This window comes from Coptis chinensis, chromosome 3 (assembly GCF_015680905.1).
Source record: "Coptis chinensis isolate HL-2020 chromosome 3, ASM1568090v1, whole genome shotgun sequence".
Classification (NCBI taxonomy): domain Eukaryota; kingdom Viridiplantae; phylum Streptophyta; class Magnoliopsida; order Ranunculales; family Ranunculaceae; genus Coptis; species Coptis chinensis.
Window position 1 is genome coordinate 118,521,391 of NC_141458.1, and position 20,853 is coordinate 118,542,243.

A 20,853-nucleotide genomic window follows, 5' to 3' on the forward strand; every position below is an offset into this window, starting at 1 on the left:
GGAGTGTAAAAAAATGACCCATCATCCTAGGGTGCATCAAACGATGACCGAAAATAGTGCCAGGAATGATCGTTTTATGCGGTCGGGTTGGAGTGTAGGTTCTATGTTCAAACCCGACAATGCAACCCAAGACCGTGTCAAAAGCCGTTGACCAACCCCCGTTGGACCCGCATAATTTCAAGACTCTAACTCTAATATTTTTGTATTTTGTTTATAATTTCTTTTAACTTTTTGTAGGGCACAGATATGAATACAAACTTATGAGTTCAATATCAATTTCACATATTCAAGTTTGAATATTGGGAAAAATTAGAAATTCAAATTCAACTTTTGAATTTTGGATAAGTTGATTCATTTTGAATTATTTTAGTTTATATTTTATTGGTCATAAGAGATATTGCTCCCATCTAAATTTTATCATTAATATGGAAAATAATCAATTTTTTTAAGTTTCAAATTTACAAATAAAGTTTTTTTTTATTTTTGTTTATTTTTATTGATTGATTCCATTTTTTCTCTATGTTGTGAATTGGAAATATATTATTAGAGAATTATAGATTAAAGTTTTTTTTTAGTGAAATTGGGTTAAAATGATGACCCGGAACTTACCCAATGGGCGGGTGATGGTACTAAGACATGACACTTCAACTTCAACCCGCCCGCCGGAGACCATTGGATTTGTATCCCCTAACCCCCGCCCCGCCCCATCACTATTTGACCAGCGGTTGACCCACCCGCCACCATTACACCCCCTAATCACGATGTATGTATGTGTGCTTGGGAATGAGAGTCGATTGATGAGTACTTCTTTGTTGCAATACACACCTAATATATAAATGGCTGACATGGGCACACCCTGCGCACACTAGTTTTTCGGAGAAAAAATAATATTGACATGGAAGACTAGTTGATAGGTCATAAGAGCTATTGCAAAGATAAATTTCGTCACCATTAATATTAAAATGTAATTTTTTTTTTCCCTATAAATGTAGAATGTGGTTATGCCATTCAAATTGAACTTAGTGGCAACTGCCAAGCATGAGTAGAGGAACTCTTGGGGCACGCGGCGATTGGAGCACAAAATTGTATACAGGTTTGTAATGGGCTTATAAACCGCGATCGAAATGTATGAATCTTTTGTGGGGTTAATTTTTCAGCAATCTATCTAATAAGATAGGGTTTTTTTTTCCCGCTATAAGACAAAATTATAATAAAGGATGGTCCAGATCATTTCTAGCATGATCTAACAGTCGATATGTGCGCTAATTTTAATTGTTAGAATCGGGACACTGACAGGAACAACTCCTACTTGGTTTTTATGGGATTTGTTTCCATCAGGTCACGAGTTCGACTCACCATATCAATTGATCTCCGAAGAAACACAAATCTTCCGATTTTACATTCTCATCAGTTCAATCGATGACGATAACAACTCCCACTTGGTGTTATTGGGTTTTTGTTCACGTCAGGTCGCGGGTTCAACTCACCGTATCGCGATTTTTATATTTTTATTTTTTTTGGGAATTAACTCTACCAGCTCAACCAATTACCTTTCCTAAAAACCTTAACCTTCGTCACTTCTAAAGAAACATTTTTAAATCATCAGTTCTTCCCAAATTGACGCTGCCCCAAATCTCATCTCTTGAAAATTAAACCATATAATCTCATCTCTCTCGAAAATCAAAAGAAAAGCACTTGAAACCATTATTTTAATTTTGATTTTAACCTTGGTCAGATTCAAATTGTTTCAAGTTGAATATGCAATTGAAGCAATCAAGGTATATATAACGCACTTTATTTTCATTGTTTAAGAAATGGGGTTGTGTCAAATTATGATTTGTATGTGTCTTTTGTGTAGTTGGGTTCCATTGCAATTGGTTTGAAGAAGGTGTTGTGCTTGCTGTTGAAAAACGCATTATTTAAGCCATTCTTGGTAAAGTTAATTCATTGGAATGGTTTTCCTTCCTTATTGAGCTATATGTTAAATTATATAATTTTAAGTGAGATTGGGGATCTCTGTGTATGTATGATATGGTTATGGACTAATAAGTTTGGAAAGTTTTTTAGTATAAAAATAAGTTGATTGTTTCATTCAAAAAGCACGAAGATTGAATTTGTTTTTCGTCGGTCGGTCTTATGGGAATCCCCATGATTCTAGGAGGAATGCTTGTTGTTTGCCACACCCTTTAATAATAGTGAAGAAATAGTCGAGTCCTGCCACACCTAGGACTCACTGATCTTATAAGCTTTAAGCTTTATGTGATTTAACCACGAGTTGGGAGATTGCAGTCCAAATTTTATTTTGCTGAGATTTCCATTAAAATTTATGATGAAACATCACTTTTATTATTTGTGTAAGTTGATTTATAGTCTTCTTCAGATCATTGGTGTTGAATATATTGTATTTTATCCCAAGCTAACATAAGTTGATTTATATTATTGGTGTTGAATATATTGTGTTGATTATATTGAGTTTTATCCCAAGTGATTGATGTCATTGAATGTTTTCTTTTCTACCTTTTCAGTAAGCTTGAGAGTGATGTATTGAGAGAATGTATCACCCAGATCGTGTTTAAAGGAAAAAAAAATGAAAATTTGTGGAAACAGATGAACTTGATTGAATTTGAAGAACTATAACCCACGAGAAAGACAAGCGTTTCGGTGGTTCTGTAAGCTTCCCCATATCCCTCGGCGTAAGATGAAGGTCTGCATGCTTGGTGATGCTCAACATGTTGAAGAAGTAAGTATTGGTTTACTTGAACAGATAATTTTTTATATAGAAGTAAATTGCTCATGTGTGTGTTATGACTTATGACAAATTGTTTGAGATGCGGTTCCATTAATTATATGTTCGAGACAATTTTATTTTTTTTGCTTTTTTTTTAAGGACAACTGCTCTAAGGTGAATTTTTTGTGTAGAACTAGAATTGTGCCAATATATGTTCTATGGATATATGTTATGCACACATTTCTATCGCATAAATCACATTTGTTGTAGTTTTGGTTTGGGAATGACGTTACTGGGTTAGGTATGTTAAAGAGGATGTGAAGCCTCATTTTATTTTTGGTTTGTGATTGAGGTTGAACTAAATAAGGCGTGGGAGGCTCACATGTAATATGCAGAAAATTTAGAATTTTGTTAAAGTTATTTGACTTGGGGCCACGTATACTTTTGATTCACAAAATGGGTTGGATACGAAGGTGGAGAAGTCAAGAACGCAATTGAAGGAGAGGAAGAGCAGGGCTAAGGAGCTATGGAGTTATTGTAATTTCAAATATGTGGTTGTACAAGACTCCCTATTTCACCTTTGGCATAATTCTTATGTCTTTTCCTGTTTTCTTGACCAAAGTGAAGATCTTTGCCAAGAAGAAGTAAAGGGGATGATCAAGATGTGTCTATGGCGCCTGTTTTTGTTGCATTTAGTTTCATTTTCTTTATGAATAGGAAAGACACGAAATTATAGTTTTGGTAGTAGAGCCCATCTGTTAATTCTTAATTTTAAGGTTTTGCATAACCATACCATCTCAATATTTCCAAGTAAGTTTACTCTTTTGAATTCCATTTTGAATCGCATTATTTTTTAACTTCAATAAGAATTCAGTTATGTTTGTTTTAATTCACAAGGTTTGATTGATTGAAATTTGTACGTAATTGATTGGAGATGAGGTTTTGTTTGAAGGTGTAGTAGAGATCGTGTACAATGAATATAAGCAAATGAAATGTTCATGGAAGCTACATTTGAAAACCTCATTACATATTTGTATATTACTATAATTTTTCCTATTGTTGTCAAGTTTCAAGTGAAACCTAAATTGAGGTCTAAAACTAGAGTTTCCTTTTGTTGTCAGGTTTCTTCTGATTGCAACTCAAAAGTGTAGTGTTATCGTCTAATGTAGATATTAGATACCTAGTCAGGTTTGGATATAGTAGGCTTGCATGAGATGGAAACTGGTCTAAGCCTACGTGACATTCTAAAAGACATGATTAATATCAACCTGATGGACTAGATTGTATGTTCACAAGACCTATGCGCCACAATTTGGCTCCTGCTTTAATCTTGAGCTACCAATACCTTATAACTGGAAGGTGCATTAAAGCGAACGACAATGCTCATAATGCATTTTAGGAAAAAAATTATATTTGTAAATTTATTTGACACATACTTACTATATATCCTCACTTTATCATACAACAAATGCAACTACTGGACAATGCAATTGCACAAAAATGTGTCGAACTGTTAACCACTTAACAGAATACAACACTCCCTATACTAAAATCGACCATAAGGGAGAAAATTAATTAGTTTTATTGGAGCTTAAAACCGAAAGAAACCCTACTCAATATACATATGATTTAGTGAAAAAACCATAACAACCATGCGATCCAAGCTTGATAGGATCCACTATTTCATTGAAATTGAGTCCCGGAAATCCTTCAAGTGCGAAATCCATTGTCAAAATTAAGAATTGGGATATTTTCCTTTTGAGAACTAGCCCTTTTGTAAACAAAATGCTAAAGGTACTAAGTCTGAAAAAATCATATTTATGTGGTTTGCTTTCATGTACCAAGTTAAATTGCTAAAAGTTTTCAACAACACGTTAGGAAGTTCGTATAGTCATTGTTATGTGTTATGTGGCGCATTTATCCATACGGGAGGACAATAGTGTGCAATCATATGAAGTTGTTCTAGGACTTCCATATCAATATCAAGTTAGTATCAAGTGAGACGCATGAAATGATTATGAAATATAAAACTACTAGAAATGGTTATACCATTGATCCATTGCTACATGGAGATAGTCTTTTGAAGAGTTATTTAAACGCAATGTATCTTGAGTGCCGACTGGCACGGGTATCAACTAGTTACTAATAGGATGTGATCGGGAAGGTCTAACCAATCAACGCTATCATCAGCAGCAACAGTTCTAACACCTTTGTCCATGTATGAGTAAATGAATTTGTTGCAGCATATGGGCGCAATGTAACTACGTAACCTAACTAACATAAAATCTAATCACATACCTCCTCCTCCCTCAGTGATTGAAACTTGGTTGCCAATTGCCGCTGCCTCCCTTGTAGGCTGTACTGTTGTATTTTCACCAAACTTTGACAAGCTGAAAATTGTGCGGATTGACGCCAAAAACCGTGACCAAAACAAGACAATAATAGACTTGGGCTTTGTTCTCCCTTTGATAATATATGGGATTCGGCTTTGGACACCTACTAACCAATGTGTTGGGTTTTATCCCTCACATGAGGAAGATTGGCAAAACAGGTATCGTTCGTGTGAAGAGAAGAAAGCGTGCGCACGTTACATCTTGTGTCTCATTGCGGTAAGTTACTTTACATTGTTATTGTTTGTTTGTGATAGTTAATTTGTTACATCTTGTATCTTATTGTAGTAAGTTACTTTATATTGTTATTGCTTGTTTGTGATAGTTAATTTCATAATTTAGGTTATAATTGTTTAATTGTAGTGAAAGTGTAGATTTTTAGATTGGAATAGTAGATTGTCCGCTCAGAAAAAGTCTTTCATGGCTGCCGCTCTCGATCTCTCTCAATAGAGAGAGTAGAGAAACCCTCTCCTGCGGGGAAAACCAGTATCTCTCCTTATCAAATCTCTTTCTCTTCTCACCTTCCCTGGTAGCTTCTATCTCTTCCCACCCCAGCTGCAATGAAGAAAAAAAAGAAAAAAAAAATCGCTCCTTTAAGTGTTCTTGCAACACATAGGATGATCGACATCACAGGTCGTGCACTTCATTGGATCTGGCTATGGGGTTTTGGTTTTCTCCTTTGGAGAAGCCTTCTTTCCCAATTTTGCAGATTGTTTCTTCTTTGAAGACCTTAAATAAGTTAGATCTAGGTTTCTGGTTATATTTTTCAGGTGCTTATTGCTTCAAGCTGGTTCCTTTGGATCTAGTAGCTCACTATGAGTAGCAAAGCCATGGGTTCAAATTCTCTCTCTCTTTTCTCTGGTTTGGCTATATATCTTACTTGGTGAGACCAAGGCTCTCTCCCATTATCTATTCCCTCCTCGGATTCTTTGGTTTGGGTAGTGATATGGTCGCCACCGACCCTTTGTAGGGCTCTTGGTGGGGCATTCTTTTATGGGATTGCTAATCTGGCGCTTTGTGTCGTGGAGTGTAATATTGCTTGTGATTTGAAGGCTCTTGAGTATTTTCTTTGGGAGATCCAACATGGTTTTGGTTGAATACGGTTGTAGGTGATTTGGAGAAAGTGGTGGTGGGGTTTCCAATGTGGAGTTCTTTGCCGGTGTTAGGCGCTCGATTCGAGGTGGAGTTCGGTTCAAGATTTTATGGATGTTCAATTACTTGTTGTGGTTCTCTTGTATTGTTTTCATCTATTTTTTCTTGTGTTGTTGTATGTAATCCATCTTTTGATTAATATAATCAGTTTGTTCATCGAAAAAAGAATAGTAGATTGTCCAAAGTGCAAGCTATCTTAGTGGAGATCGATTGATATCGTTTTCCCAATATTGGATTGACTAGATTTGTTTTGGGCATCTTCAGATTCTTGGCACAGAAGAATTGTTTTACTTTCCGAATCAATAGAAGGTGTTCATTATGAATTTATGAACCAATCAATAGATTGAGCATAACCTTGGAAGGGGTAACACAACTGGTCCGCCCTTGGATTTGCTCCCCAATGGTCACTAGTTTGATTTCCCTCAAGGCCACTAGCGAGGCAGTATCCGATCAAATTTTCAACTAGGCCCCGAGATTAGTTGAGGTGCGTGTAAACTGGTCCGGACACCCGTTACAAACTTACAACAACCTAATTGGATAAAAATGTTTTTTATCGGAAAATATTTTTTTTGATAAAATGCATTGCAGTATATTATTTCACAAAATATTAGAAAAATGGTTCTGCCATTCTCGTGTTTTAAAGTATTCCTTTGATTGTGATATGCAAATATGGTTTATCGATAGTTTCCCGATGTATGTTTAGATTTTGAACTTTGGTTATCACAACACTAGATCATGATTCTGGATTAGTGCAAAGCAATGGGCCACCATTCCTTGGACCACTTAAAAATTATTTCACAAGATTTCCAACACTCCAACTTGCTAAAAATTCAACAACCGCCTAATTTCCATCTTTCACGAGGCCCACAAGCCCGCCACCTTAACTTATCTCCATTTCTTTCCCTTCCTCTCTTTCTTCATAGACACTCAAGGAATCCCATTTTCATTTTCTTGCAAGTTCAGTGTTCTCCACTTCTCTTACAATTCTCATTCTCTAACAATTCATATTTGTTTCCTTCAAATTTGTTGCAACTTCTCTCTTGTTTGCATTCACGAACTGAAATATCTCAGACAATCACACGTGTTATTTTTCGTAAGAAAGGAAAGTGTTAACTATTTCCTAGCCCGTTTTGGTTAGTTACTTAGTTTTGAATGCTGAGAGCCTGAGTCTGGTTATTTCCAGAATTAGAGGTCACTCTCTTTCACGGGCATTTAAAGCTTATGAACTTATATCCGTGAAATGGCCATCTCCCAAGAACAAACTTATTATTTATATAAGTTAAAGAGCTAACCAAACAGGGAGTAGCCTTTTTATTGTGAAATTTAACAGAGAAGAGAAATCTTTGTGCAGTAAGAATGGATATTGTTTTCGCCATTGGTTTCGTATTGCTAACGTGCTCAACGACGATATGGAGTGTATATGCGCAAGAGAAAAACTTTGTGGAGATGACTCTTGTTTCCAATGCTATAGGAGCGGGTGAGTTATTTTTAATGGATAATATTAATTTTAGTAAATAAATTTTATTACGGTTGTTTCTTTCTACTTTGTTATTGCTTTCTGAGTCATTGTTTGTTTTCCAGTTTGTTTGGACGGAAGCCTGCCTGCCTATCATCTAGACAGAGGTTTTGGCCATGGAGCACGAAACTGGCTTTTACAGTTCGAGGTACGACCTTAACTTTTCCCCTTTCTCTCTCTTCCTTTTTCAAGTAAGAACTAATAACATTAGATATTTCCATTTCCCCCCCTCAATCTTCTTGTACAAACACTGCGACTCTGTGAATCCATGACAATGTTTCATCGAAACAAAAGTGAATCTATGGCAATGTCCCCAACTCCCCATGTGCAAAAGTGGCATGCACAGAAACTGGAACCTTTGTCTTTTGCTACAGTTTTAGGTCCCATGTTCCCTGTGTCCAATACTCGATCTTGTCCCAAACGTATATTGTCTCGTACAGTAGTACCCTGTTCTGGTCGCGCTCAAGTTGGTCACGCCTAATTGGGTTATCATGAACCAGAAAATTAGTTTAGAGGAGTTAGTTATAAATATTTAGTAGTTCTAAGACTCCTCTTAAATTTGTTTAGAATTTAATACTCCAATTTGACCAGAATATGGAACTAACCACCTGTTATCCAACTTTATCAAGAATAGACGAAAATATCCTCACTTGGAAACAAACATAACCGACTATCTACCCAAGAACATAGTGGGATACAAAACAAAAATTGAATTTCACACAAAAATTCACTTATAACTCTCCTGCCTTCACATTTTTATAATGAAAAAAGATGACATCTAGGGTGCATCGGAGTGTATGATAGGAATGAGAGCCCTTGGACAATACTTCTTTATCAAGAATACACTAAGTACTTGTGTCTATATGAGTGGCCCAGATGCTATACGCTGAGTACACCCTGCGCACACTAGCTTTTCGGTAATGAAAAAACTAAAAATATTATGCCCCCAATATTTTGTGGAGGCATTTGACACTAGTCCTTAAGTCTAAACTCCAAACCACTAGACACTAAACCCAAAATCTTTATAAACTAGACTCTAAGCCTAAACCCTAAACCTTAAGACACTAAACCCTAACCCCTATAAACTAGACCCTAAGCCTAAAGCCTAAACCTTAAGACACTAAACTCTAATCCCTATATCCTAAATTTATAAACATTAAACTCTAAACCAACCCGTTTCATTTAATAGTAGTTAATCAAACCCACAAAATAAATAATCAAAATTTTTGTATCTGCATTTTAAAATCGTGTGTGTATGCATTTTAAAATGTATAATTTATAATGTGGTGCATCAGTATTTTAAAATATATAATTTATAACATGGTGCATCTGCATTTTTGAAATGTATAAGTTTATAACGCCCACATTCAGGATGATAGTGTCAAATTTAACTTTTGGAGCAATACGGTACTTTTTGCTAAATTCTATTCAAACCCAAAATCTACTCTTTTTGTTTAAGTAGTTATCTTATCTAAAAATAGTTATCTTATTCAATCTTTATTCCGGTAGTTATCTTATCTCTACAAGTAGTTATTTTGAAGGGTAAAAAGAGAATAATTTATATTAAAAATAACGTGTAGTGGCACTTGGTCTCGAGTCAAAAGCTTAGATTCTAAAAAGATTTTTATAAAAACACTTATGGCGAATAAAAACAATATAGGGGGTATTAAAACCCAAAAAAATTATGGATAGGGCTTTAGAGTTGTTTTTTTTTTTTAAATGAGACTCTCTAGCCCAATTTCTTTATCATGAACTATATATGTATTGAGGTAACTAATTGACGCCATAGATGTGTAGGCTTGTGGCTCTTCATTCCGTCTAGCAATCTAGCTAGCAAAGTAGCATGCATTGGTAATCATCAATTTATTGAAGTAGTCGAAAAGTGCATACGTTAGAATGTGTTGTTAGGTTCGGTTAAGGTAGTGTGCACAATGCACATGTAGTCTTATCTTGACATAATAATTTCGTTGTGGATTTGTTTGAGAGTTAGTGGGTCCGTTATCATGCACACTTATTGTGTGATGTTGTAAGTTGTAGCGTTGTATGCTTGAAAGCAAAGGTGGCTTGACCTATATGAAGTTAATTATTGTAATTATTATACAATTCCATCATAATTTGTTTTGTTGAATGTGAGTAGGGAGGTGGGTGGTGCAATGATGTAAAGTCGTGTTTTGAGAGAGCAACAACTCGTCATGGATCAACTAAATACATGAACAAGTTGGAAGTTTTTTCTGGAATTCTAAGTAACAATGCCTCTCTAAATCCAGGTATGTCAAATATTATGCCAAAATGAAGGTAATATTTTATAACAATGATGACGCTCTAAATCCAGGTCTGTCAAATATTATACCAAAATTAGGTAATATTTTGAATAGTGTTTAATAAACAATTAAATAAATCCAAGACGATTTGATGTGTGTTGGTTTTCAGCTTTAGACATCAATACACTCATTGTGATAAGTTAATTAAATCCTCAACACTTTGGAATGTTTTGCACTTTTCGAATTTGATCAAGATGCTCATTTCCCATTAGAAAAACCAATATAAACACACTAGTATAATCAGCTATAAGAAAAGGTGCTTGGTGGATTTTTGGACTTTTTTCACGTGGTCGGGTGACAAAAACGACAGGCAGAATCAATCAGGTTCTGGTCTGGTCACTTGCGACTTTGCCATATAATTCTATACTGTATTGCCCCTGAATCTCACCTCATTTCGTACAATATAATATTATATTACAAAGTCTTTCGGGGGCATTATAGTCATCTTTTGAATGTAGAAATTAGAATATATGGAAAAATGGCCAGCGATTATAATCAGAAGTGTTAAGAAATATAATAGAGTTTTGTCTTCTCTGGGTGTGCCGACGGCCATGAGACACGACAACATCCGCATGGTCACAGTTGGTATTGTTTCACACAATGACAAGTCATGTTGTAGATCAAGAAATTTCAATCTTTCTCGCTTCACCTTGTGAATTTTCTGGTTAGAAAATTGCTTTCCAAATTCCAAATAATAAAGTGAGGGGGGAGCGAATGTTCTGCGTCTCCAGGGATATGTCGTCCAAAAAGTATTTTGATTGGTTTATGTCTGTTTTAATTTTCAAACAATTTTTCCATCACTCTCCCTCTTTCTTTTCAACCAAACCCAACTCTCTTTCTCTCCACCACAAACCCATCTCTTCCTTTCTCTTCTCCACCTCCGCTCACGCCTCCACTATTGTAGTTATCTAGCAGATATCCAACTCACCAAGTGGCTGGTTATAGCTAGGGCTGGAAATGGGGCGGATTCGGGTCGGATCAGACTATATCCATGCCCAGATCCATTTTTTCAATACAAAACCAGATCCAGATCCATGATCCGAATGGATCCAACATGGCATACCATATCCGAACCATTTATGTAAATGGGATAATCGGATCTGACCCGACCCGACCCGAATTGCGAACCACAAGCTCTCAATTACCCACGTGCCTACAAACAAGAGAGACCTATTATTATTTGGAAGATATATTAACAAAATTTTATATTTTGGATTTGGATCTAGGAAGATCCGAACCGTTTAGAGTAAAACTATATTTGAATCCGAATTAAAAATGGATAATTCATATCCGACCCATTTTCTAATTCGGACTCATTAGTCATTATTAAGGTCCAAACCCGTTGAAATGGGTTTGGATCGGGTCGGATTCGGGTCAAAATCCGCACCATTCCCAGCCCTAGTTATATCGTTACCTATCGGGTCTCTTGTATGGGCCCGTGGGCTTTTATCTGGGTTGCCAATGGGCCGTTTAAGTTGTTTTTTTGGTAATATACAATAGTATTTGCTTGTTCTTTGGAAATTTTCTTGAATAACCCAAGTATAATTACTCAGGGGGAGTAAATTAATATATAGGGACGTGTGTGTTGGCCAGATTTTTACAATTGGAATAAAGTGAAGCTTCGGTACTGCGATGGAGGTTCTTTTGCTGGGAATGCTATGTTTTACAATAAAGTAAGCCTACTTTTGCCCATGCCACGAAACTATGATAGCATTCATGCAATTGAAAATGGGCTACATGATTGACTTAATTTTTATTTTAGGGATATATATCCATTGAATTCTACCACTTATTTTCCCTTTTCCGCCTTGTAGTAATAAGCATCAATTTGATATTGCAATTAGCTCGAAACAATCACTGAAACTGCCAGCTGAATTTTTGTTAACTGGCTGTCTGTTGAGTGTTAGACAACAATAATGTGTACCTTCTTTTCTTTTTGATGGACAGACGGCACGATTATACTTTAGGGGGCAAAGAATTTGGCGAGCCATTATTGAGGATCTTCTCCACAAGGGTCTGGACAATGTTGATAATGTAAAACTCATATTCCTTTATCCCTTTGTTGTCTTATTATACGAAACTATAAAATCTTAAACCAAAACATATTCTTAGTTCCGGAAGTTGAATACTAGGCAGTTGAAAATGTTACCAGTGTATCCCTTCTAGTTTTGCATACATATTTGTGAGCAAGTATAGAACTGGAAATTCAAATATATAAGATTCGATGTTTCTTAACACAAAATATAGGGCACTTTCTTCTTACATGTTTGAATTTCACGCACACGTCTTTTCTAGGCTTTGCTCTCAGGTTGCTCTGCGGGAGGTTTGGCAACATTTTTTCACTGTGATAATTTCACCAGGCTTTTACCAGAGACAGCCAGTGTCAAATGCTTGAGTGACGCAGGGTTCTTTCTTGACGTGTAATTTCCATTCCCTTGACAACACTGGCATACAGATATAAATACTTGTTTTTTGTTAATCTTGTAGTCTCAACCTTGTGCTTACTGATACTAACACATGTTTTCTTATTGATTTTTTCAGAAGAGATGTAGCTTTGAACCACACCGCTAGGACATTTTACGAAAGTCTAATTAATCTACAGGTTTCAGATTCTATAAGTCCTTTCAGATTTAGATTCTATCATTGGTTTTAGTTGCAATACAATGGTAAATCATCGAATATACCCTGGAGAAGAATCTGGACTACTTGTGGAACTATATGCACATTCTGATAACATAATTTTGGTCTTACCATATAACTATGAATTTAGTAGCAAAGAATGTGAATAGTTTATTCTGACTTTACTAAAAGAATTATCTGTGTATCTTAGCACATTAAACTATCCCAATATGATTTCCATGTTTCTATTTTATTTTTCTAGTATTCATCTATTTGGCTTCTGTCTTACAGGGCATTGGAAATTACCTTGATAAAAATTGTACAAGTTCTCGCTACTATCCACATCAAGTATGGACTTTACGTGATTATATTCCTATGAATTGTGGCCTTCTTCTGCCTTACAGCTTTAGTTGTGGTTCTAATTATTTTATGTTCTCATGCAGTGTTTCTTCCCTCAATATGTATTACCATACATCACCACACCCTATTTCATCTTAAACACAGCATACGATGTGTACCAAGTAAGGGCACTCTGCTTTCATTGAGTTGAGGAACTACATTAGTGAATAGTGAGTGCTTTTTAATCCTAACCCACCATAAAAAAATGACGAGGATTTTTTGCTGACAGTTTCATCATCATCTAGTGCCACCTTCTACAGACTTACATGGACACTGGAATCATTGCAAGCTTAAGATGTCAGAATGTACTCCATATCAAATGAATATATTACAAGGTTGCTCCCTTGCCCATTTGAACAGATTGCAGTTATATACTTGTATTTAAGCCTTATAATTTGTCCCCAAAAATTGCGGAAAGGTGAAACTCCATTTGTATTATGAAGTTGTCAGTTGAATCAGTTTTTTAATTGCTAAGTTTTCACCCTGGTAAATCTATGGTTTCAAGTAAGATTTGATCCAGTATCTGCTAGTAATCACTGAAATTTTATATATGCCCTCACAGTCTTGATCCGACAATATCAAAAGAAGTTGGGGGATGCTAAAAGTATGTTGAGTTTGATTATTGCTTACTCCACCTCAGTTGTCCTGAAATTCTTTTATTCCTGCAGATTTCAGACATGCAATGCTTAGAGCTTTGACATTCTTCTATGAATTTTCAAAAAAAGGAGGAATGTATATAAATTCGTGCTTTGCTCATTGCCAAAGTGAATCACAGGACACTTGGTTTGCACCCGATTCCCCTAGAGTGCACAATAAGGTACTTGAAGTAATTAGCACATTATAGAGTTTACATCATATGAGGGTGTAAGTTTCAGGAAAATTTTCTCAACTTAGATTTATTGTATTTGAGCTTGACCACTTATCAGGTGCTTTATACATGTAAATTTATACTCTCATTCTGTTACTAACAATCCGATTGCTTTCAGACAATTGCAGAGGCAGTTGGAGATTGGTACTTTGAGAGGAATGTGACAAAGGTGGTTGATTGCCCATATCCTTGTGACAGTGCATGCCACAACTTATAACAGAGATGAGTTCACAGAGCAATTATATGGATTGACAGATTTGTAGAAGTGATTGAACTTTGAATATAAGATCTTTCAATTTTCCTAAACATCAGATACCATTTTGGATGTTCTTGGGGACACAAAAAGTTCCCTTCTGATCTGAACTTAAACCATGTTTGGACCATGTAAGGGGAGCACGTTATAGCAACTGAAGATCAATCAGTATAGTATCAAGAACTACAAGGTTTTGAGAAAGTGTGTTAGCAAATGTGGTATTCTTATCACGACGCTGAGTCAAAGGTGATGATGCAGTTGTGCTGTTCTTCAATTATTGAATGCTGAAACTATTTGGATCAAATGATCAGTAGTGAAATTAGATATATCATTATTCATTGATTTTGAGTATCTGCCTACATTTCTGATTTCTTTAGCAATTTTGACAACTTTATTTCTTGTTAATTGAAGAGGTTCATTCATAATGCAACTTCAGAGAATTCCTGAGTCATATTGAATGGTGGTCAGGTAGATAACTGTATCAGTATCGCATAATTTGACATACTTCAGACCGGAATTGGCTTAAATTTCATCGGATATATACCAATATCTTGAAAGTTTTGGCACTAGATAGTAGCGGAATCTTCGATATATATTGTACTAGAACATGTGGTCCAAGTGTGTGCGAGTTCTGAATGTGCATAGCCAATGTTCTAGAAGAGCCCAGTCGTCAATATTAGGAGCCCAAATTGAGAATCCGGTGGAGGGCCTTGTTTTTAATTTGGACTTGGTTTGGTTTTATATAAACCCGAACCCATTACACTGTGGTTTTGGGCATGTACACTACGTCATGGCCTTACTCGCACAGACCGTGTGAAGTTACTACCGCTCTAAAACCTCCCTCTCGCGGTTTAAGTGCCAATCCCTCATAAAACCCCGCTGAGATTTTTAAAACCGCGTTCTCAATTTTTGCAACCGGGCTCTCCAAAATCTCAACGAAAATCTTTCCTTCAACAAAAAAAATTGAGAACTACCTTAGAACTTATTTTAGGTCTATCTACAAGAAGTTTCAATTGAAAAGAGTAGTATTTGAGTCGAGATGATAAAAAAAATCAAGCTTGACGTGTGTGTGTTCACTGGTTTACATGACTTCTGGCACTGTGTTCTTGGCAAACAAAGAGAGGAAGGAGAGAAAAGAGTAGAGTTGGATATTCTATATTAAAAAATCTCGAAAAAAACTAAAGATAATGAGTTGGTAGTAGTAATCTGGACTAAGAAATTTCATATGTTTATATTTTTTTTTCTATTTTGTAACTATATTTCTTTTCATTTTGAATATCTAAGCTTTACTTTGTTTGAATATTTTTTTTACTACTTTGTTTTACAAATATGTGTATTATTTATATATTATATAGGTAGCTCTCAAGGTGCTTTCTCAAACACGAGCTTCTCAAGTTACTCCATTCTTTCCTCCGCTTTAGGCCCATAAATAGGGGTGGTCTCTCGGTGACTAAGGTCAATTAAGTTTAAGTTTTCAAAGAAGGGTTTTTCACCATGCATTGAGTACTTGGTGAAATGGAAGAACATGCTGAGTCAAGTTGGGAACGCGTCGAGCTACTATGGCAGTTCGAGGAGCAGATTCCGCAAGTACAAGGAGGAAGACTCGACGAGGACGTTGAGAGCTTAGGTGGGGGAGAATGCATCACGGACTAAAGTAAAGCCCAAGTCACATTCTCCCTCAAAACAAGGCCTAAGGGCCCAAACCAAGAGAGTTCCACTAATGGCCTAATATGCATGGTTCAATATATATCTCGAAGATTCCCCCCTAGATATTTAGATAGGCAACAATCTATATTGTACATAGATATCTTGTATGGATATTTCTAGGAGATGCCTAGATGGTAGAGAAATATTTAGAGTGTCTAGATATTCATAGGTAGTTTTTGGATGTGGACAAATGTTGTAATCTACTCCATTCATTCCATCCCTTTAGGCCTATAAATAGGGGTGGTCTCTCATTTGTATATCAATTAAGTTTGAGTTAATAATTCAAGTATGTGTGTTTACATCCATACTCTTAGTATTCTATATTGTTCTCATCATTCTCTTCTTAAGAGCATTTGCAATGCAGGTGATAGAGGGGGGGAAGTGATAACTATCACCTACTTTCCTCTAAAAGTCTTTGCAATCTTTGGGTGATAAACTTCGGTGATAGTTTTCCGAAGTTCAAAACAAAGTGAAACCTTCCACCGAAGTTTATCATCGACTTGTTAACTTCGGACGGGATGTTGAATTCGTATGTTTTTTTTTAAAAAATGGTTTTTTTTTTTGGACGGGATGTTAGATTATTCTCGCATGATTTTTTTCGTTTTTTTTCGATTTTTTAAATTTCAGACGGGATGTTTCATTTCCGTCCAATGTTTTTTCAATTTTTATGTCAGACGGAATCCAACATCCCCGTCCGAGATATTTTTAAGTTTTCAATTTGCGGCTTTCTTGTTTATCACCGGGTTGGTGATAGAGGGGTGAAAAGTGAGGAGGTGGCGGTGATAGAGGGGGTGAAAACTATCACCTGCATTGCAAATGCTCTAAGTCCTTAGTAAGTTCGGAGATATTCTTTCTCAAGCATTAGTGATCAGGCTGACTTGGATGAAATTAGGAGTAATCTAAGTGTCGTCACGATATCTATATTAAGTGTCCAGTATAGGCATCTGTATCTGTATTAAGTCTAGGCATGTGAATTTGAGTAAACAAAATGTGCTCGATTATTATTTATAAGTCACTTGGTCTGGAGTATTCACATCCTTGTAATCCATCACTATAAAAGGATGTTTATTGATTTATTTTATGATAAGCTTAATTTGCTGATTTGAGTAATAACTTTGTTGGGATTTTGAGGGAAATTTCGGTTCTTTTAGTTCGTTTCTATTATTATTGGGCGAGTTAAAGTAGATAAAGTTATTTTTATGTTCTAAAACCCTATTCCAATTATCTGAAGATGAATCTTGGAACACTCGACTCTTCTCCACCATTTTTACAACTCAACTCCAAAAAACATCGTTTCTTCACTCCAACATCACTCCAGCCACACCCACATCCTAAATCTAACCCGAATACAAAAACCCATATTGGGTTTTGCAATTCTCGCAAAAGGGTGTCTAATAAATCTACCGTTATTATGAGAAACCAGATTAGTTTATTTGGTGTCAAATGTGAGGACGATGCTTTTTACATGAGAAGATGTGTTGAGATTGCAAACAAGGCTATTGGGTGTACGACTCCCAATCCTATGGTGGGTTGTGTCATTGTTAAGGATGGTTCTATTGTTGGTCAAGGCTTTCATCCGAAGGCTGGCCAACCTCATGCTGAGGTATGATTTATTAGACTTGCATATTGTTCTAAAGTTTATGTTTTGCTTGCATTCTACTACTAAAGTATAATTGTAGTTAGTTTCATGCTATGGTTTCTAACTTGTTCACCTTGGCATTCAACTATATATTTTTGTTGTTGGGGCTCGTGGGTTATCTGCTTTGATTTTTACTCTGATTTAACAGAGTGGGTAGGCACATTAGGCCCATGATTGATGATTCATGTAAACAACATTGTAATTAGTGTACTAGTGAACGATACCGATGTATTGGCATTTGGTACACAATTGTGTAGGATCTGGTACATGAAATTGAGGTTTTATACTGCATTTGTTATATTACTCTTTAGTGCACTGCAGTATGGTTGTAGACACTAGGCAGCAACGACATGAACTCGACCTTTTGTGTGCATGTGTTTTCTGATATTCAGATTAATAGCTTCCTAGTTCTTACAAATATCTGGTTTTAACTAATACTGATTTGGCACAATGTAGTAACCAAGCTCCTAGCGTTGCATCTTCAAACAACCAGTTCTTAAAAGTTTTAAGTGCAATGCTAAGAAAGAAAAACAGGGTAGATCTCAACAGTAACTTATCTCTGTGGAAGAATATTTTTGAGGGTAATAGACTGCAACCTGGACACTCCATTGTCTTGTGATCTTGTGTATGACCAGTAATTGAATTGGAAACGATGTAGTGGTACTGGATTACAACACAGAAACAAACTAACACGAGCACCAGTATTTTTGTTACATAGGTTTGACACAACGGTGTTGGGCAGAGAGGTGAGAACAGTGGTAACTAAGAGTGGTCAAATACAAAGTTAATTAGTTTACAAAAATTAACCCTAAAACAGAAAACTCTTTGATAGTTTTGACAGGAAATCTAATCAAACATTGAGGCTGTATCTGTGGGTGAAGGATATGTGTGGTGTGAACTAGAATAATATGGCTACATATTTTCGTGATACCCACCCATTTAAGAATAACCTGATGGTTCCAGCAATGTTACTTTTCAGCTGCACCAAAGGGCAGGACTGAAATCGTTGTAGGCCTGTAACAAGAACTTTAAAAGAGAGACCAGTCACTCATCACTTCATAGAGCATGCCTGATTAAATGATGTACCTCGTACAGGGAACGTGACAGTTCACCTACTGTGTAGTGCGTCCTTCGCACCATCACCGCAATATGTCGGTGTGGGATTTTTTGGTAATCTACATCAGTGTTGTACATAATTGTTGGAATCATGTTTTTTTTTAACTTCAAATGAGTTTAGAACTGCTCTTGTACATTATGAAAAAGGTTGAAAAGAAGAATAGAAAATTTGGATTCTTGATTTGTGTAACTGCTGCTGAAATAGTTGAGGCAGAAGATAAAATTTGCAGGTTTTCGCTTTAAGAGATGCTGGGGATTTGGCTGAGAATGCCACTGCATATGTGAGCTTAGAGCCATGCAACCATTATGGGCGAACCCCACCCTGCACTGAAGCATTAATTCGCGCAAAAGTGAGACGGGTGGTGGTTGGTATGGTGGATCCAAATCCAATTGTTGCTTCAAAGGGGGTTGAAAGACTCAAAAAGTCCGGTATTGATGTGACAGTTGGTGTGGAGGAAGAATTGTGCAAGAAGCTAAATGAGGCATATATCCATAGAATGCTTACAGGGAAGCCCTTTCTTACTTTGAGGTAAGCTTTTCACTTTTCAGGTGTTCAATCCAGTGTTTTCGACTGACTTCCTTACATGGCCCATCAATTGATTGTATTACCTGTTAGCTTTATGCTTTAACATCTGTATTTAACAGTAAATCAGATCTGGAAAAAATGAAGTTTTTAATTTTTGGGGTTTGCATTTCTACACTTTTGTTCTCTATAAATTAGAAGATTTTGGAAATCAAAGGAAATTTTTGAGCAGCGTATGAACATGATTCATGACATTGAAGTGTAGTAATGTCCCCTCCCTGAAACATGCACGTCTCTTTGGTTAAAACTCATTTTTGCTTATGTTATTGGGCTTAATGTATCTGGCCGTAGTTCTTACTAAATTTGTAATAAGACGTCTGTGTATTCAAATGCTCATCTCGCGTTTGAAAAACTGAGGATATATTTATTGATTGTAGATATTCACTCTCAGTCAATGGACGAATTTCAGACCTGCTCGGTGAAGGAGTCAAAGAGTCTGGTGGATATTACTCGCAATTGCTACAGGAATATGACGGTATCATATATTCTAGCGCCTCAATAACTGGGAAGTCCTCCTTTCCAACCTCCCAAGAACCGCTGGCCAAACAGCCGCTGCAGATTATAGTAGCAAACTCTCCAAATTCAACTGTACAGCTCCCTCGTCTTGCCGATGAAGCTTCTCAGGTGATAATTTTTGCGGACAAAAACACTGTACTGGATCCAGAGATAGCTCAACGGGGAATTGAAACTGTGGTCTTGGATCAGATGCATTTGAACACGATATTGGATTATTGCGGGAAAAGGGGTTTGTGCAGTGTTTTGTTGGACTTGCATGGTGGACGAGGAGATTTAAAAGAGCTTCTCAAGGAGGGTCTCGAGAATGGCTTGTTGCAGAAAGTAGTAGTAGAGGTATTGCCATTTTGGGATGAAAGCAATGATAGATTAACATTAGAGAATTTGAAACAGAAAGTGCTTCAACTAGACAGGTTGCACTCGGATATATCTGGAGAAACTCTTGTTGTTTATGGATATTTTAGATAGAGCACAGTGACTTTCATGAGAAAACATAGCCAAGGAAATATGATTATTTCTGTTTCTATTTCTGTGTAATGGAAAAATAGTTCTTTCTTTCTCTCTTCCAAGAAATGTAGCATATTCCAATTTTCAGAAGGAAAATGAATTATTCAGATATTCAGCAAAAAAGCAAAACGCCAGTATGTTACTTATTAGAAGACAAAAAGAAGGATAGAAGACAGATTAGTATCTTTCCCTATATCCCTAATCCTTCTGATAGACATCAGGTTGATTGGTTAGATTTTCCAGATCATATTGTATCTATATTTGCAGAGAAGCTGAGTTTGCAGAAGGATTTTATACGGTTTGGTGCAGTTTGTTGGTCATGGAGGACTATATATACTGATATCCTGCACTGTCATTCGCCAAGAGTTCCTCTGCTCATGCTTGCTATTGAGCTAAACCACGATAACCACACGCAGTTTCTACTGTCTCAGGGAGAAAAGGGTATTCAACTCCTGCATACAACTTCTCCACAATAGATTCTGCCCTGGTTCCTGCCTTGGATGGATAGTTACAGTTTGCGAAAAAAAGTTTTGAAGTTCGTC

At 36.3% G+C, this 20,853-nt stretch overlaps 2 protein-coding genes across 5 annotated transcripts; both read left to right on the forward strand.

The window, feature by feature from the left end:
* Positions 1-7,151: 7,151 nt before the first annotated feature.
* Positions 7,152-14,594, forward strand: LOC147513601 (Pectinacetylesterase family protein). Of its 4 annotated transcripts, none has more exons than XR_015215548.1 (12): positions 7,152-7,747; positions 7,852-7,934; positions 9,924-10,053; positions 11,701-11,780; positions 12,055-12,141; positions 12,403-12,527; positions 12,649-12,709; positions 13,018-13,074; positions 13,170-13,247; positions 13,371-13,460; positions 13,794-13,942; positions 14,112-14,594. XR_015215548.1 is itself a non-coding variant. In XM_086596750.1 (12 exons), exons 1-12 carry the CDS (start codon positions 7,627-7,629, stop codon positions 14,208-14,210), a joined length of 1,176 nt encoding a protein of 391 aa, XP_086452876.1. In that variant the 5' UTR covers positions 7,165-7,626; the 3' UTR covers positions 14,211-14,594. The 4 variants fall into 4 exon arrangements, 3 of the variants coding, with proteins under 3 accessions (XP_086452876.1, XP_086452877.1, XP_086452878.1); XM_086596750.1 differs by having other exon boundaries at positions 7,165-7,747; positions 13,355-13,460; XM_086596751.1 differs by lacking the exon at positions 9,924-10,053 and having other exon boundaries at positions 7,167-7,747; positions 13,355-13,460.
* Positions 14,595-16,779: 2,185 nt separating this feature from the next.
* Positions 16,780-20,328, forward strand: PYRD (Cytidine/deoxycytidylate deaminase family protein). The gene is made up of 3 exons (XM_086596749.1): positions 16,780-17,556; positions 18,939-19,237; positions 19,669-20,328. The coding sequence occupies exons 1-3, from the start codon at positions 17,185-17,187 to the stop codon at positions 20,270-20,272; spliced, it is 1,275 nt and encodes a 424-aa protein (XP_086452875.1). The 5' UTR covers positions 16,780-17,184; the 3' UTR covers positions 20,273-20,328.
* Positions 20,329-20,853: the final 525 nt, after the last annotated feature.

Coding starts and splice junctions, on each gene's coding strand:
- LOC147513601 (XM_086596750.1), top strand. CDS start 7,627: ATGGATATTGTTTTCGCCATTGGTTTCGTATTGCTAACGTGCTCAACG. Junction 12,142..12,402: donor GTCTGGACAATGTTGATAAT/GTAAAACTCATA, acceptor CGTCTTTTCTAG/GCTTTGCTCTCAGGTTGCTC. Junction 13,248..13,354: donor CAGCATACGATGTGTACCAA/GTAAGGGCACTC, acceptor TTTTGCTGACAG/TTTCATCATCATCTAGTGCC.
- PYRD (XM_086596749.1), top strand. CDS start 17,185: ATGAATCTTGGAACACTCGACTCTTCTCCACCATTTTTACAACTCAAC. Junction 17,557..18,938: donor CTGGCCAACCTCATGCTGAG/GTATGATTTATT, acceptor TAAAATTTGCAG/GTTTTCGCTTTAAGAGATGC. Junction 19,238..19,668: donor AAGCCCTTTCTTACTTTGAG/GTAAGCTTTTCA, acceptor TATTGATTGTAG/ATATTCACTCTCAGTCAATG.